General features: G+C 56.9%; 4 protein-coding genes across 4 annotated transcripts; 1 reads left to right on the top strand and 3 right to left on the bottom strand.

Moving 5' to 3' along the window:
- Nucleotides 1–51: 51 nt before the first annotated feature.
- On the bottom strand, nt 52–1,362 carry P884DRAFT_237960 (uncharacterized protein; the record flags this gene model as incomplete). The annotated part of the gene is made up of 2 exons (XM_069440062.1): nt 676–1,362; nt 52–636 (listed from the first exon to the last, which is right to left on the bottom strand). Exons 1-2 carry the CDS (start codon nt 1,234–1,236, stop codon nt 52–54), a joined length of 1,146 nt encoding a protein of 381 aa, XP_069300069.1. The 5' UTR covers nt 1,237–1,362.
- A 1,007-nt stretch (nt 1,363–2,369) lies between these two features.
- Nucleotides 2,370–3,462, bottom strand: P884DRAFT_193870 (uncharacterized protein; the record flags this gene model as incomplete). Its single annotated transcript, XM_069437786.1, has 2 exons — nt 2,370–2,704; nt 2,829–3,462. 2 exons carry the CDS (start codon nt 3,460–3,462, stop codon nt 2,370–2,372), a joined length of 969 nt encoding a protein of 322 aa, XP_069300070.1.
- Nucleotides 3,463–10,091: 6,629 nt separating this feature from the next.
- P884DRAFT_194051 (glycosyl hydrolase catalytic core-domain-containing protein) lies at nt 10,092–11,276 on the top strand (the record flags this gene model as incomplete). Its single annotated transcript, XM_069437799.1, has 1 exon — nt 10,092–11,276. The coding sequence occupies one exon, from the start codon at nt 10,092–10,094 to the stop codon at nt 11,274–11,276; it is 1,185 nt and encodes a 394-aa protein (XP_069300071.1).
- A 1,045-nt stretch (nt 11,277–12,321) lies between these two features.
- On the bottom strand, nt 12,322–14,194 carry P884DRAFT_194155 (uncharacterized protein; the record flags this gene model as incomplete). Its single annotated transcript, XM_069437807.1, has 3 exons — nt 12,322–12,859; nt 12,940–13,907; nt 13,973–14,194. 3 exons carry the CDS (start codon nt 14,192–14,194, stop codon nt 12,322–12,324), a joined length of 1,728 nt encoding a protein of 575 aa, XP_069300072.1.
- Nucleotides 14,195–15,674: the final 1,480 nt, after the last annotated feature.

Genomic DNA, 15,674 nt, shown 5'->3' on the forward strand with positions numbered 1-15,674 from the left:
TCTCTGTGCACACCCACCTCTAAGACCCCCGCGCCCTCGAAAGCGCTGATTTCAAGAACCGCCCCCTCCCGCGCCAGCCATGATGGCGATCTGCTGCGCCCGCCTGCGGTCGATCTCCCTCTTGAGCATGAGCAGGCAGGTGGCCACGACCATGACGAGGGCCATCTCCCGCTCGCCCTTGCCGTCCTCGCCCTCCCACAGGCCCAGGCCCAGGTCCACCAGCAGCCTGCCGCCGTTGCCGGCGGCGCCGGCGCCGCTGCCGGGGGTGCGGAACCCGTCGCCGCGGACGAGCCGCGCGACCACGGTGCGCACCTCTTCCCGGTCGCGCTTCCCGCGCCCGCGATCCGCGGCGGCCGGCGCCACGGCGACGCGCACGACGCGCTCCAGGACCAGCATGTTGGCGACGTCCGCCTCCTCCTTGCCGCCGCCTTGCCCCGCCGACGCGGACGGCGAGGAGGACGAGGACGAGGACAGCTCCCGCGCGAAGGCGCGCCGCTCCCCGCGGCCCGCGTACCGCCACCGGAAGGTGCCGAGGCGGGAGCGGAACCCGACGGCGCGCGTCAGCAGCCCGAGCGAGGTCACCGCGAACGTGTCCCACGGCTTGTTGTCGTCGTCGTCGTCGTCCTCCTCCTCCTCCTCCTCCTTGGAGGAAGAAGGGAAGAGGATGCGGCGGACGGTGGCAGGGTCCGGGCCGGGCCCGCGCGCGGGGGAGAAGAGGCGGACGACTGGGGGGCGGCCGGGCCCGAAGCGGTAGGTGGTCGTCGCTACGACGGTGGACCCCGCCGCCGCCGCCGCCGAAGAAGAAGATGATGATGAGGATGAGGAGGGGGAGGAGAAGGCGGCGGGCGACTGCTGCAGGTAGCAGCTCCCCGAGTAGCGCTCCGGCCGGAAGGAGGTGAACCACGGCAGGGCGACATTGTTGCCGGCCGAGGGGCTCCGGCTGCTCGGGTCGTCCGGGGGGAGGGCGAAGACGGGGATGGGCTCGGGCGGTGGCGGGAGGGGCAGGGAGAACCAGGACTTGCCGGTGGTGTGGATCTGGAGGTGGATGGTGGGGCGGAAGGGCCGGGAGGAGGGACCGGCGCCGGCGTCGTCGGCGGTGTAGGGTGGTGGCGCGCTGAGGATGGAGGGCGAGCTGCTGCCGAGGCGCTCCAGCTCGTATTCTTGCTGCTCTTGGGGAGTGTAGCGCGGTGGGCTCGTAGACCCCGTGTCGGTGCGCGGCAGATAGGTCGTCGCCATGGTGATGTGTACTGTGTAATTTCTTGGTGTTTTATATTTCTCACTCTTTTTTTTTTCCCTTTGGTTCTTTGCTTCTTGTTCTTGTCGAGCCAGTGTATTCTAGGCCTTGGAGTGGCGCGAGTTGTTGCCTTGGTAAGAATGTGATGGTACACAGACTGAAGACGACGAAGCTTGAAACACCGTTATATATATTCCGCAAACATGGGTTATCTGTATACCTTCGCCGGGCATTCAATAGGCTCGGCGGCTCCGCGCTCATGTCATCGGGAGATGCCCAACGGTCGACCCTCCTACCAATCACACGAGAAAACGAAGGATACGCGCCCCGCACCTTGCAACGTGTGCGGGCGCAAACCCGCCTCTTAACTCGGGTTCATCTTTTTTGGCTTCATCGCCATACACACTGTGGCTTGTCGATAAGAATGCAATCAAGCGTCGGTTCCCCATCATTTTGGCGATACTATCGGCGATTCATTGGCTGGTTTGGTCAGGGCTTGGCCTGTCTTTCCCGCGTCTCGGGTCGCTTGGCGTGCTTCAAGACCCACCTCGAAGAGGAATGCGAAATAAATACGGCGGTGGGGCCTGGGGGCAGGAGCCACAACTTGGTGGGTTACGCTGTGGGGCTGTGCACATCAAGGGCCCACCCAATTCAACCTCGCACAGTAACTCTCCTATTGAACGGATTACACTACACAGAAGCTGTGAGGGTGAGGTTGCTTCTTGGCTGGGCATCTCAAATCTTTGGGTCACAGTGCTCTTATTGCTCACTGCGACGGCAGTGTATATATCGTAAGTGGCTTTGAGTCGAGGTGGTTATTTTTTCGACAAGCTGCTGTGTGAAACAGAGGGAGAGGAGCAAAGAGAGGCTGACGACTCTACGGATTACAGTGGAGTAATCCGTATACTGAAAACAAAACTGGACTTCGGACCGGAGCAGTAAATGCATCAGTGCTAGACGCCGGAACCGTTATCGTTTGAAGTTGTCTTTTTTATTATTATTATTTTCTTGTTTTCTTGTGTCCTTTGTCATTTTTTTATTTCTTTGCCTTGTATGTCGAAACAAACGTTATTTGGCAGCGACCGCTTCACTCTATTATACGAAGTTGTACGGTCTTGAGCGGACGCCCGTTCCTTCACCGGCACTTGCCAAAGAAGCCCGGGTCACGATTGAGCTGCGCCTCGACCCACATCGGCCACTCGTTGTACGGCCGATGCTCCGGGTCGACCTGCGCGTTGAGATACCTGAGCCATCCGATGTTGCCCAGGCTGACCCCCGTGCCGGACCGGTTGGGCATCTTGGCCGCGGCTCTCTGTTCGGCCTGGCAGATGGTGGCCATGATCTGCTCGAAGGCGATCCAGTGTGCTCCCAGCACGACGGCCACCTGGTTTTCGGGGTCGATCAGCCGCTGGAACTTGTTGTGGGGGAGCATCATCCACCACGCGTAGTGCTCCGTCAGCGCGAGGTATGCTGGAGATCGTCTCGTCAGTTACCGGCTTGACCCGCGGGAGACAAAGGCAAAATGAAACAGCGACAGGGAAAAAAAAGGGAGAGAGAGGGGTAAGGGAAAAAAAAGAAAAAGGAGACAGCGTACCCTTCCAAGAACTAACGCTCAGCCTCCTGGCCATCTCGCCCAGCAGCTCCCAGTACCGCCGCTCAACTTCCCTCCCCTCGACGCCGTCGACCAGGGGCCGCAGGTCCTCGACAGCGCGGACGGCGCGGGCGGTCCAGTCGGCGTCGATCAGCGGCAGGTCGCGCATGTGCGGCTCGAGGGTCTCCTGCTGGCGGTCGCCGAGGAATTGGCCGAACAGCAGGTGGGCGCCGCGGCAGTACATCTGGATCGCCACGATGATGATGCCCCGGATGAAGGTCATGTACTCGACCATGCCGTCCTCGAGCAGCACCGATTGGTACGTCAGCGCGAAGCACGTCGCCATGAGCGCGTTGCCCTCCTCGAACATGGGGTCGTCTTTTCCTCCTCCTCTCCTGCCGCCTCCGCCCTCGTCGTTGCCGTTTCGTGCGGCCGGCGACGACGACGACGACGTTGTGGCGGGTGGAGTTCTACGGTCGCTATCAGGGGAGGGGGAGGGGGAGATGGAGGACGACTGGACGAGAGATTTCTTGATGGCTTTAATGGCCTTGTACCGGTGCGACATGGCCGCTTCGGCCAGCGACCGGTCTTGCCTGGTCATGAGCTCCGACGCGGCGTAGCCCAGGATGGCGTGCATCAGATATTCATACTGGGTTTTGCGACACTGTTAGTGGATGTGCGCGTGTCTGTTTGCGTCTGTGTATATGACACCACAGAGAAGATCGCAAACGTTGGAGTTGTAGCAAAGAACAGAATGGGGTTCATGCCTTTTCCGAAAGACACGGGATCTCGTGCGTCCAGATCTCTTCGGACCCGATCGGGTGGTGCGGGTAGCAGTTGAGGAGGAAGTGCTGAAAGAAGCGCATGTCCTGGAGGCTGAATAGGGGGATCTTGTGTTGTGGCTGTTTTGATGCCGTTGTTTGTTAGCCCATCTGGCCGTTCCTCGTGTCTCACTTACCCAGAGATGTACTGGGAAGTGCTTGTACGTCAAGTACCCGGTACGTGTGTACACTGCACTGGCCAGCGTCGTAATTACGTACCTGATGCACAATTGTCGGCAGCGTGGGGTATTCGCACTTAAGCCCTTGCTTCACGCAGTGCCCGCATGCAGGCTTCGTCTCTTGACACTGAGCACTCCCGTCGGAGGCACGGGTTCTAAGTCAGTCCCTGCGTTCTCCCCCGGTTACTGTCTCGCTTGACTTCCAGACGCACCTTGATTCGCCGACGCTTGCAGTTGAAGCACCCGCGTCGACTCTTGGTATGCCCGCGCCGCTCCAGTCGGGGCTTGGGCACCACGACCTGCCCTTCGGAACTACTGCTGCCGCCGCTGTTGTTCCGTCCGACTGTTGCAGTGTAACCCACGGGCCGAGCCATCAATGGTGGGAGTTGTTGAGGTTGTGGTTGTTGTTGTTGGTATTGTTGTTGGTGTTGCTGCTGCTGCGGGGTGAGAGTCTGGAATGAAGGGCCCGAGAAACTGGAGTTCGAGGAGGGCGACGGTGTGTTGATGGGCAGTCCGGATCCGGATTCTGACCCTGATCCGGACCCAGGACAATCCGCGGTCAGGTAGTCTAGGTTCTGCTGATCGTAGACGAAGGCCGAGTATTCGAAGCCGTCATCGTCGCCGCTGTCCAGAGTGAGAATTGGAAGCGTTGTCTGGGGCTGTCCGTAACCTGCGGGCATGGCCCCGCCGTTGGGATAGGCCTGCATTTCCGTATCTGCTAGAATTGCGACTGCCGCTAACCAGCTTGAATTTCCTGGTGCGGGAGGTGATGCCCTTTTTTTGTGTGTCACTGGTGGGAAAAATCTATGCTTTTCCCCCTGTTTCTTGTTTCGTTGTTTGGAGAAGTGTTGTGTAGGATATTTGACATATCTTCACAATTGTTGACCTGGAGGCACTACCGTGTACGGACCTACTATGTAAGGCTGCCGATCCAGAAGCTCACCCACTGCGGGGCATGCCAAGCGCAAGACCCGCGCCCCTTTCTCAAGCGAGATGTGGCAGCCGATTAAGCTACTCCGGGGACCCTGATGCTCCACAAGGCTGCGCCTTGGGACCCTCCAAAGCCTCTTCACCACGTCCAACGAGCTGTTATGTTCAGTCATCGCAAACCCTCGAGAAAGGGAAGGGGGGCAAAGAGTTCCAGCCGCCGGATGGTGTGGCCTCCTGGCATCACGGATTGGCCAAGCTGAGCCGTGGGGCGTCTCACGCATCAGCCGCCACTCAGAGAGCCTCCGCCCAGCTCCAGACCCACTCGCACGGCAGTGGTCCGGGTAATCCATCACGCCGAATCAAGCACCAACGCGTGTGGCCGCAGACAGCCCATCAGTCCGCCTAGCACCGCGCGAGACCAATGAAGTGCTAATTGCATCCCTTAACCATGAAGAAACTTAGCGCAGGGCCGCACTACATGTATATGCGTGCAAGGCACATGCTCCAGATTGACGGATTACCTACGAAGTACCCGGTGGTTAGTGCTATCGCTATGAGTGGACAGTCGCAGTCCCTTGGTTAGACTGCATGCTTTAGGTAAGTTATGTACATACATACCTAAAGATCCACCTACATATCTGGGCAACCACCTCCAGGAGATCCTGTATAATAATAAGTGCGATCCCTAATTGCTAGTAGGAGTTGACTTGAATTTCGAACGGCCTCTCTTGCTCTCTTGGTCCGGTTATCCCTGGCGAAAACCAGGCCCTTTCCCAGAACGCCTTCACGTTCGATCTTCGTAATTTGTTTTGTCGGCGGCTCAGAAATAAGGAAGCGAGGAGACTCGAGTGTCGGCTTCAGGTCGTCTCGGCTCGTGGATGCGGGAAAATGGCAATGCGGGCGTGACCATCTGGCGCCTTCCAAGTTTATGCCGTACCTGGGCAGCGATACGACTGATGGCCATTTTGACGGAGCGTAGGGTGTAGCAAGGCGAAGTCCTGTGTGTTCTTGAGATGCTCCAGTTTGTTTGTCGTTGACCTGCGCAACCTCTACTTTTTTTGCCGCCGCGGACATCAGGCTCTTCCCACGCGGCTTCCCACGTGGCCAATTCCCGGTTAACCTTCTGGCGCAGATGGTTTTGCAGGTGCTATCGCCGAGATCCCTGGGCCCGAGGTTTTCCTACTTCCGCTAGACACGGTTGTTGACGGAACCAGAATCAAGCAGGAGAGTACCTTTTGAGAGTCGCGCGTTAAGGACGAATGGTTGATGGCCGAACAGCACCTGGAGGCGGGAAGTCATGCAACACCCCGGCTCTACTTCACCTCCCTACCTCCTTACTGACCCGGTGCCTCTACATCGCCTTGACACTGGCTGTTGCAGCTCTCCCCCTTCCGTTCTGTCCCCACGAATCGGTACATTGCCATGAGCATTCCGATCAACATCTGACTATCGGCCTGTCTCTGAGATACCACTAGCACTTCACGGATCTGCCGTGCACCCCTGACCTTACCCTCCTCGACCCGGCCATGCCACTGCCCCCATGAGTCACCCAGCTGTGACCTCCGCTACCGGTTCTGATCATAGACCTCAAGTGGTCCTAGTTGAGAGGGCGCCTAGTTCCTCCCGGCTCCCAGTTCCCATGTGATAGAGCCAGGCTTGAAGGGACCGAAATGACGGGAGAAAGGGGGGGAAAGGCCATCTCACCACCCCTGGCAGGTATGTACGACGCGTACGCGCCGCCAGATGGCATACGACGGGGTGGCACCTGGCTGGATGATTGCTTCACAAACTAGTGTACAGCTCGGATTTCCAAGCCCTGAACGAAGGCGGGGTCATCACTCAGGGGTCTGACAAGAATGCGGTCAATAAACGCCAGAAGAACATGCGTGAGCACAGTCGCTATGTGGTAAATTGTGCCCCGGCAGCAAATTCGTGATTAGGTACCTACATACCTTCGTACCTACTTTTCGTATGAAAACTCTTTTTCTTCTCGTTTTTTTCCTCGCCGCCACGCGGAATGTGACAGTCCGAATCCACGCTTCTAACACCACACTACCTACGCTCTGTCTTGGTACTACTCCCTGCCCTACTTTGGTTGAATATTTGCTGAACATCCGTCTCCTTCTGCCCTGCCTTTCCCCCAAACAGATTGGCAGCAATGACCCCCAAACGTCCCCGAATAGAACCCCCCGTAACAACCAAGCACACGGCCGGCATGTGTCTACCTTTTGAACATCTCTAGTCCGTGAGAAGAGGCGCATGGTTCCGTTGGCACCCATGTCTTCATCATCGACCCGCATTCCAGGCTCTGGGGCACATAGTATTGGTAGTGGTCTCCGACCCTTTCTCATGCGGGCCCCGCGCTCCGTTAAACAGCGAAAACAACTACAACAACAATGCCGGCGCCGCTGCTGTTGCTCGATCTCACCGATATGGACGGGCATAAACTATGTCCGCGGACGTACCGGAGCAATACACACACACACACACCGAAAAAAAAAAACACTGAGAGAGAGGAGGGAGAGAGAGAGAGATGGATTTTCAGCAAGATTCTGGTCGACGGCTGATCCCTGGCTGGAATCCGTCGTCGGATGTCCGTAGTTTTTACAGTACATGTATGTACTCCGCACCATACAAGGTTCGGAGTGAGCGAATGAGTGGGTGGGCGAGGAGCTAACGTTGGTGGGGTTCCGAGAGGCACACTCGAGCCAGTGAATATGAAGGGCATGCATCCACCATTGCGCCTCCCTGAATGTCTGGAACATCCGAGAATGAGTATATATGTTTGACGATTAAAATCCAGCCGATTCCCCTCGGACAGTGTCTGGCCCTCTCGGCTGCACTGGTGCACTGGCGGGTGTACACTACACTAATTGGTTCCCTGCCATACTTCGTTTTGCCCCTCGAGCCAATCAGGTTTCTCCGAGAACCAAAAGTTCCCCTCGAATGGATAAGGGGGAAGGGGAGGAGGAGAACACAACCCGAGTCAGTGGCACAGCAGGCCGGTTTTGGCAATGCCTGCAAGAATAGGAAAGCTTGTTTATCCCGCTCAGCACCCTGCCAGGGTTGAGTACTGAATGTACGGAATATACACTAGTACGCATCCTTTACGGCACGCTGTGCCTCGGATGGGTGCCGTAGTCGTTGCTCGCACGCCTCATGTCTTCTTGTTGGTGTATGTAATCCGTATAGTGTGAATTCCTCATGGTACGCCACGCCGCACTGATACTGTACCAGATATCCCATGAAATGCCGTCGCCCGATGCGCAAGCACATGGCACATTGCCATTGGGCGCTAGGTAAGGCAATACATAATGGCGTGACGGAGCAAACCCTTCGTCGGGAGAACGGGACCACTCCCCGCCCCGCCGGTGCTGCGGCGCAGTGTGTTGAAGTCCGAGGATGAATGCAATGGAGTCTGCTTTGTGCGCGCCGCAAGAGACGAGAAGAAAAAGCCAGAAGGCGCAAATACCGCGCTCCTGCAGCTGCAAGGTCTCGGGAAGTGGGGTCCGGTGTTTCCTGGCTGAAGGTGAGCCCTGCTTGCGTACGCGCAACGCTATGGAGTAGTGCACACTAGTGTTGCGTTCCTTGCATGTCTACGCAATTGATATACTACAGTACACTAGGTACGGATTATACACACCACATATCGTACACTAGGAGCGGTGGTGTAACGGTCTCCCTCACCCCTCTCCGTGCACACTATACTACGTATCCGTACGCTACGATTGGCGACCAGTTTGACAAGCGGGTAAATGTGGAGTCGAGAGGTCAAAGAGGTGGTGCCAAGCGCCCGCCACGTTGGTTCATCCGATGCTGTGTCCCCACAAGGAGAGGGGCTTCGAGGCGCCAACTGGGGCAGCGCCATGTGTTTCAACCGTCGCCAATTCGGCTTCCCCCTGACCCTGACCCCTGGCAAATAATACTTGTGTACAGACGTACTATGTAGTGTAGTGTAGTGTATTCTCGACGGACCCGCACACTGCAGGTTGTCGCGATGACGCGTCCGGCGATGGTGGGTCTCCTTTTGTTTTTCTTTTAGGTTTCCATCCAGTCGTCTTGATGGAATCCGGACCCAGGTTGATGGTTACAGTAGTGGACTGGTGCATGGTGTACGAAGTAGTGTATATCCGTACTCCGGAGTGCACTCTGAAATATTGGCACGGTTGGGCTCCGCACATCCCATCTGTTGTTCGTCCCAACTACCCTCCGGATCTACATAGTACGTCGGCGAAGCAATAGCGCGGGGGTTTGACTATCACAGCACAGAGCCTCCAAGCTTTCACTTGAATAGCATGGGCTGGGTTGGTAGTTATAGGCCGTCCAAAATCAGGGTTGTCTTGCCGGAAATCCACATGAAGGGCAGTACGGAGTACACAGTAATCCGAAGTGTATCCTTGGTAGGTAGTGTAGTGTGCACATTGCGTGCCCACACACGTGAGTTAATGGTCATGTTCACACCGCCAACAACCTGGAGGTCCGACGAGGTTTGGCCCAAACGCTGTGGCCCCACACCACGGAACTTTGTCCTGTTCCTGGCGCAGGCGGGACCGTCAGTCCTGCAAGGCACGCTCGTCCCACCAAAGCCTAGAACCCGCCAGTCAGATCTCCCCCCCTGGCGATCACCCGTGGCCAGGCCGTTCCTTCCAGGTTTCAGGTTCCGCCTCACTAACCGTCCGAACAGCCCGGTGGGTGGGTGCCTGCCCACTCCGAAACTCTCTCACACAGTGCACTCGCTACTCCTCCATTTACGGCACGCTCTTTCATCCCCTCCGTGCCGCACTAGGGTACAAAATTCTGGTGCTACGCCGCCTCAGTCTGATCCCACCTTCATTTCTACTTCACCCTCGGGATCAGGCTGTCGTTGTTTTCTTTTTTTCATCGCTCCTTCTTTGCGACACTAACTTGGTGTTTTCCATTCCTTCGACTGGTTGAGAGCTTCAACCACCGCGTAGCGACCCCGACACTTTTGGCGCCTTCAGGTTGAGGCTGCAGTCATCTATCTCCCCCCTTCCGGAGATTTCAAACTCGCTTCATTCCGTCAGCGTCTTTGACAGACTGCGACACAAACAAGGTCACGCCCAGTGCTGGCTCATTTTCACCTTCACTTCCCAAGTTTCGGCCTCGAGCAACCGACATCGACACGCCGCTTCATTCCTTCCTTTCAACCCTAGCCACCATCCCAGAGAACATCGAGTCAGCGACGACTCGGATTTTCATTCATTTATCAAGCTGCCAAAAGCTGCACCAATCCGGCCTCGGAAAGGTGAATGAAAGTAAAACCAGTCAAGTTAGTCGGACACCCCGGGTTCTCGTCACGCCAGAACGTCAACACGATGAATACCAAGACTCTTGCCGTGCTGGTGGCAACCACCCTCCTCGGCCAGACCGTAGCTGGTCCCCATAGACACGGCCTTCAGCACTTGCACCAGAAGAGGGCCACTATCACCGAGGAAAGCACGGTTACGCATTGGGTGACCGTCACTGTTTACGAAGACGGGACCGCTCCCACCCCCGAGGCTTTCTACAGCCACTCTCACAGGTTCAGGCTCAAGCACAGCTCTTCTTCTCCGAGCTCCTCCACGCCTGTCGTCGCTCCGGTCACGTCGACCAGCGCCGCCCCTACATCCAGCTCCACGCCTGTAGCAAAAGCTGTCGCGTCGTCCAGCACCACGCCTGAGGCGGATGAAGACGCTTCAACCGCCCCTGCCGCGCCACCGACGTCGTCTTCATCTGCGCAGGCTGCTCCGTCTCCGGACCCTGTCCCGGTGGGCGACGGCGACGGCGGCAACAACGACAACACCGGGGTCACCGGCGGCAGGGCCAAACGTGGCCTCGCCTACAACGACCCCCAGTTGTTGAAGGCCTTCCTCGGCGATGGCACCAAGGTGACTTGGACTTATAACTGGGGCCAGCAGGACGATTCGGGCACCGACCTCGAGTTCGTCCCCACCCTTTGGGGTATCAAGCTCGACTTCGCTGATACATGGCCTGCCAACGCTCAAAAGGCCATTGATGCCGGATCTAAGTGTCTATTCAGCTTCAATGAGCCCGAGCTCGCAGCCCAGGCCAATATGTCGCCGCAGCTCGCCGCCCAGAAGCACATTGAGCTCATGAACCCCTTTTCGGGCAAGGCCCGCATCGGCTCCCCCTCAATCACCAACGGCGTCGGCCCCAACAACGGCATCGGATACCTAAAGCAGTTCTTTGACGCGTGTGCCGGAAAGTGCGCCGTGGACTTTGTCAACATCCACATCTATGGCGTCGACACCAACACGTTCCTTAGCCACTTGCGCGACGTCTATGCCGCGTTCAACAAGCCCGTCTGGATCACCGAGTTTGCCTTTGATGGCACCGACGACGAAATCAACTCGCAGCTCGAGACGGTCATCGACCAGATCGAGAATAACTCGACCTACTCCTTTGTCGAGCGCTACTCGTACTTCATGGTGCAAGACGGCACCATGATCAAGAACGGCGCGCCCAGCGAGTACGGCAACACTTTCGCCTACGCTACATGACGGCATTGGCTATCTTTGCGCAAGATCTTGTCTGTCTCTTGCGGCATCTCTGTGGCCATCTGTTCGCCACATAAGCAGATATGGAGATCCGGACTACCCGGACCGTTATCTCTCGCCATGAGCATCACTTGATTTCCACTGTACATACTTTACCACCGTTTTCTCCTTCTCTTCACTCGTTTCCTGCCCGCGGAGGCAGAGGTGACATTTGAGGCACTTTCCCTTCTTGTATGTACATTAGTTATGTCAACGGCTATGAGCACTTTGGTTTGACAACGACACTGGCCAACAACTGGGAGGGTTACGGTGGGATCGGCGCATAGACACGAAATCAATCGGTCGTTAGACGGGCCAGAGTTGGACTGATGAGTCACGAAATGGACGTCATAACGCTTTCACTGCTTCTTGTCTCTATGCTCATTTGTCTTTGATGAGGCTCAACCTCTCGTCAGACTGCCGGCTTCATGGGGTGACTTTTGTGTCGTGTAATCTCTCACCAACCTTGGCATATACCGGTACCCCGTGCTGCACAAGCATGCTCCTCCGAAAATGCATACCAGGAGAACGAGTAAGCACAAAGTTGGGTATGCATGGAATCGTGCCTATATGTGCGTAGGTTACATGCAAGGGTTGATCCCGGCCTCCGTTTGTGTTCTTGTGTTGTTCAAACACTACCACTACCTCAATGACTGTTAAGAAATAGCAGCCCAAACACTCGAAAGCCATCACACACATTCTGTATGGACCATGAGAAAAAAAAATGAACATAGAAGATTAACACCCTGTAAATGCAGTACCATTGCTCCGGACAACCACCCCGATGCCCAACCAAGCGCCGAAGCACGTAATATAAAGAGGGAATGTGCGGGTCTCTCTCTCTCTCTCTCTCTCTGTGTGTGTGTGTGTGTGTGTGTGTGTGTGTTTGTTGCTCCCCGTCGCCGGACATAACGGTGCCGTTGGTGGTGTGTGTAGGAGTGGGGTATCTCGGACCAGAGGTGTAGACCAAGACATGAGATGAGGAAAAAGAAAAGAAGCGTAGGTCGAATCAAGTATGTGTCCTTGAAGGAGAAGGAGGGGGAGGGCTGCGTGATCCCGGGCGGAAGTGCAACCATCTCAGCAGGTGGCTGGTCCTGCGGGCACGCTGCTGCTGCTGCTCCTGTTCCTGCTGCTGCTGCTGTTGTTGTTGCTGTTGTTGCTGTTGCTGTGGTTGTGGTTGTGGTTGTGGTTGTGGTTGTGGTTGTTCTTGCTCTCGCATTTCCGCTCCGTCCGCGGCTGGCTCGCGCTGCTGCTGCTGCTGCAAGCGGTATCGCCTGAGAATCTCGATGCGCTCTTTCACCGAGGCGTGCCGCAGCCGGTGGGGGTCGAGGAAGCGGGAGGATCGCCTGTGCCGTTGTGATGTGGCGCTCGGTGGCGAGGAAGAGAGGGGAAGGTGGTTGTCGACGTTGTTTTCAGTGCCGTTGCTATTTTCGTGGTTATTATTATTATTATTACTGTTGTTGTTGTTGTTGTTGTTGTTGCTGCTGCTGCTATCTGGGCGATGGCCAGTGCTAGATCGGCGATCTTGAGGATGCAGATCGAGACGGCTGAAGAGAGAGATGTCAGAAAAAGGGGTAAAAAAGGGTGGGGCAGCAAGAAAAAAAAAAAGGGAAGAAGCGAGGCTTACCATAACGGGCAGGTTCCCGAGATGTTAACCAGCCATGGGTCGATGCACGGCGGGTGAAACTTGTGGTTGCAAGGAAGGACGCGAACATCCTCTCCGACGGTGAAGTCTTCGGTGCAGATTGGGCAGCCGAGATGTTCCTCTGTTGAAACGCCCCCGGAATTGGTACCCTCCTTGTCCTTGTCCGGCTCCTCACCTGTCCCACCCGCCGGAGTTCGATCTTCGGCAGGCGCCACATCTGGCGCGGGTACCGCACCCGACATTGGCGCTGCGCTTTGCCGGACTTGCGGCGTCCGGGGCTCCTCCGGAATCGCAGACAATCTCGTCGCCCTCGAGGCATCGGGCGCTGTCGCCGGCTGCTGAGCTTCCAGCTCGAGTGACGGATCGGCCTTGGGAGGCTCGGGGTCTCCGAACTTCACAATCGGCAGTGTCTCCAAGACCGCCCGCGCCAACCCCTTTGCGCGGCTCTGCGACGGCCGCCCTCCTTGGCCCGATCGAGGGCCGTACCGCTCCGGGTACCGGTGCGCCCGTATTGCCCCTGTCCCGATGATGACCAGGAACAACAGCGTGATGAGGCCCGTTATGCTATAAAGGATACTCATGGCGACGGCCGAGTGACTGCCGCCCGTGTCTTGGCTGCCTGGTATCGTGCTAGTCACGTTGTCACTGCCGGTGATCGTTGCGCGCAAGATCCCACCGGCCTGGAGGGTATTGTTCAATGTCGCCCGTGCTGCGTCCGCATCGGCCATGGTGTAGAAAAAGTCGTAGCTGAGGTCGTCCCCCTCCAGACGGCACGCGTTCAGCTCTAGGCTATAGAGCAGAATCGCCTTGGGCCGACCCTCCATGACCTGATTGACCATCTTGGTGGCATTCTCGCTGTCGCAGCTGAAGAATACTATCGTTTCCTCCTTTCTCAGATCGGCGTCGGCCAGGACTTCAACGGGAACCAAGCTTCCGTGGACCCAAATGGACTGCGACGTGTTAGCAACCGAAAGCTCTCGGCGGTATTCCGACTGTAGAAGAGACCCAAGCTCACACTTCGGTCGCTCAGGTTCAGCCCGGCGTGTTCGGTGAGTGGGTGAACGCTGTATGTTAACTGCAGTGCCGCTGTCTCGGGGGCGGTGAGGTGGAGGTGCATAAGCGAGGCCAGCTCCCGCTCGGTGGTCGCGGCGGCTGGTGATACCCTCGCATCCTCGGCACCGGCCCCGGAGAGGACGGAGACGAGGAAGACGAGAAGCAACCGCGGAAGCGAAGACATCGTTCCCAGGGCCGGCGACGGTCGACGTCGCCACGGGCTGGACTGGAGACGGGATGGCTCGCGAGGAGGCTTGCCCGGCGGATTGGGCCGAAGCGGAAATGGATGCCGGTGGAAGTGGGCAGATAAGGGCCGAGGCGGGAGGGTGGGCCCGGGTACACTCTGTTTCGCAGAAGGTCCCTCACTTCTCATGTTGGCTGCCGGGGCACAATGGATCCATGCTGGGACTGCTCTGCGGCCGTTCCCTTTCCCTTGGCCCCTTCGGTTCCTGATCGCCCCGGATGCCCGGTGTGTCCGCTAAGCCAGACAGGCGACTATGGGGTTAGGGGGGAAAGAGTCGGTTGTTGGCACGAAGCAGCTTGGCTTCTCGAGTCGAAACAGCTGTATTCGGCGTGACGGCAGTTCGCCGAATGCGAAAGCTTATATGTAGGTAGGTATGCACGCACTGCGCTGTCTTGCCGGCCGGGTAAGGTATGTGATATTTGTAATCCGTACGTGCTGACGAGCCTCAAGAGCAAGAGACGAAGCTGATGGGCATCAGACTCTCTACTGCCTGAAATCTGTACCTACCAAGGAGTGGTCAGGTATCTCGGAGCAACTAAGATGGTCATCGCAGCCTTATCAGATACACGGCATCGGCGGTCTGGAGCAATCATTCACACAAACCGTCGCAAGCGGCAGGATGTCGCGCTGCAGTCTACTGCATCGTAGGGACGGTTTGATAAAGGTTGAGATGACGTGAGAGGTTGCAGCATGCTGTGTGGGGAAGGAGAGCGCCCGAGGGAGCCCAGCGCCCGGAATACATCAACCCAAAGGCTTTTGGGGGGGGTGGGTTCGGGCGCAGGTGGGATTGGCTGAACAGAGCGTTTTGGATCTGTTTTAGTGACCGCAGCTGCTTAAAGCAACGGCAAGGCCTCAGGTCCAAGCGCTGGGGTATTGCATCATTGAAGCGCGGGGTATGCTACCACCTGGGCAAGCTAGGTAGTTAATAGACCTAATTTAGGTGGGTATCATCACCTTGGCTAACTGGAGAATTGTATGTACATACATACATACATGCTTCGGCTGCTTGACCTTAGATTATTTCTAATGCCCTGCACTGAATACCTTACCTACAAGTAATTACAGGAGGGTCCATCATCAACGCGTTTTGCAACATTTCCACGACGCCGTGCTACAACAGTCTCACTGTTGGTCCTGGGAATGCTACCTGGTACTTTGTATGTACAGTAGAGTACGTACAAGGTCTTCATACTTGCCCCATCCACGTGCAAACGAGTTTGTCAGCTGAACGAGCTTGTCCATGGTCCCCGCAGCAGGCCCTTTCTCGTTGGTTGACTGCCACACGAATCCATTCCAAGTATACGGATTACGTGGCACCCGATCTTGGATACGCGCTGTCGCGCTGAACTCCTCCTGCTTGCGCATCTGGGGCTGTGAACCTGTGTAGCCACTTCCCAAATTCCCGGCTGGTTCGGAGATT

The sequence above is a fragment of the Thermothelomyces heterothallicus genome (assembly GCF_042370625.1).
Source record: "Thermothelomyces heterothallicus CBS 202.75 unplaced genomic scaffold P884_scaffold_4, whole genome shotgun sequence".
Lineage (NCBI taxonomy): Eukaryota > Fungi > Ascomycota > Sordariomycetes > Sordariales > Chaetomiaceae > Thermothelomyces > Thermothelomyces heterothallicus.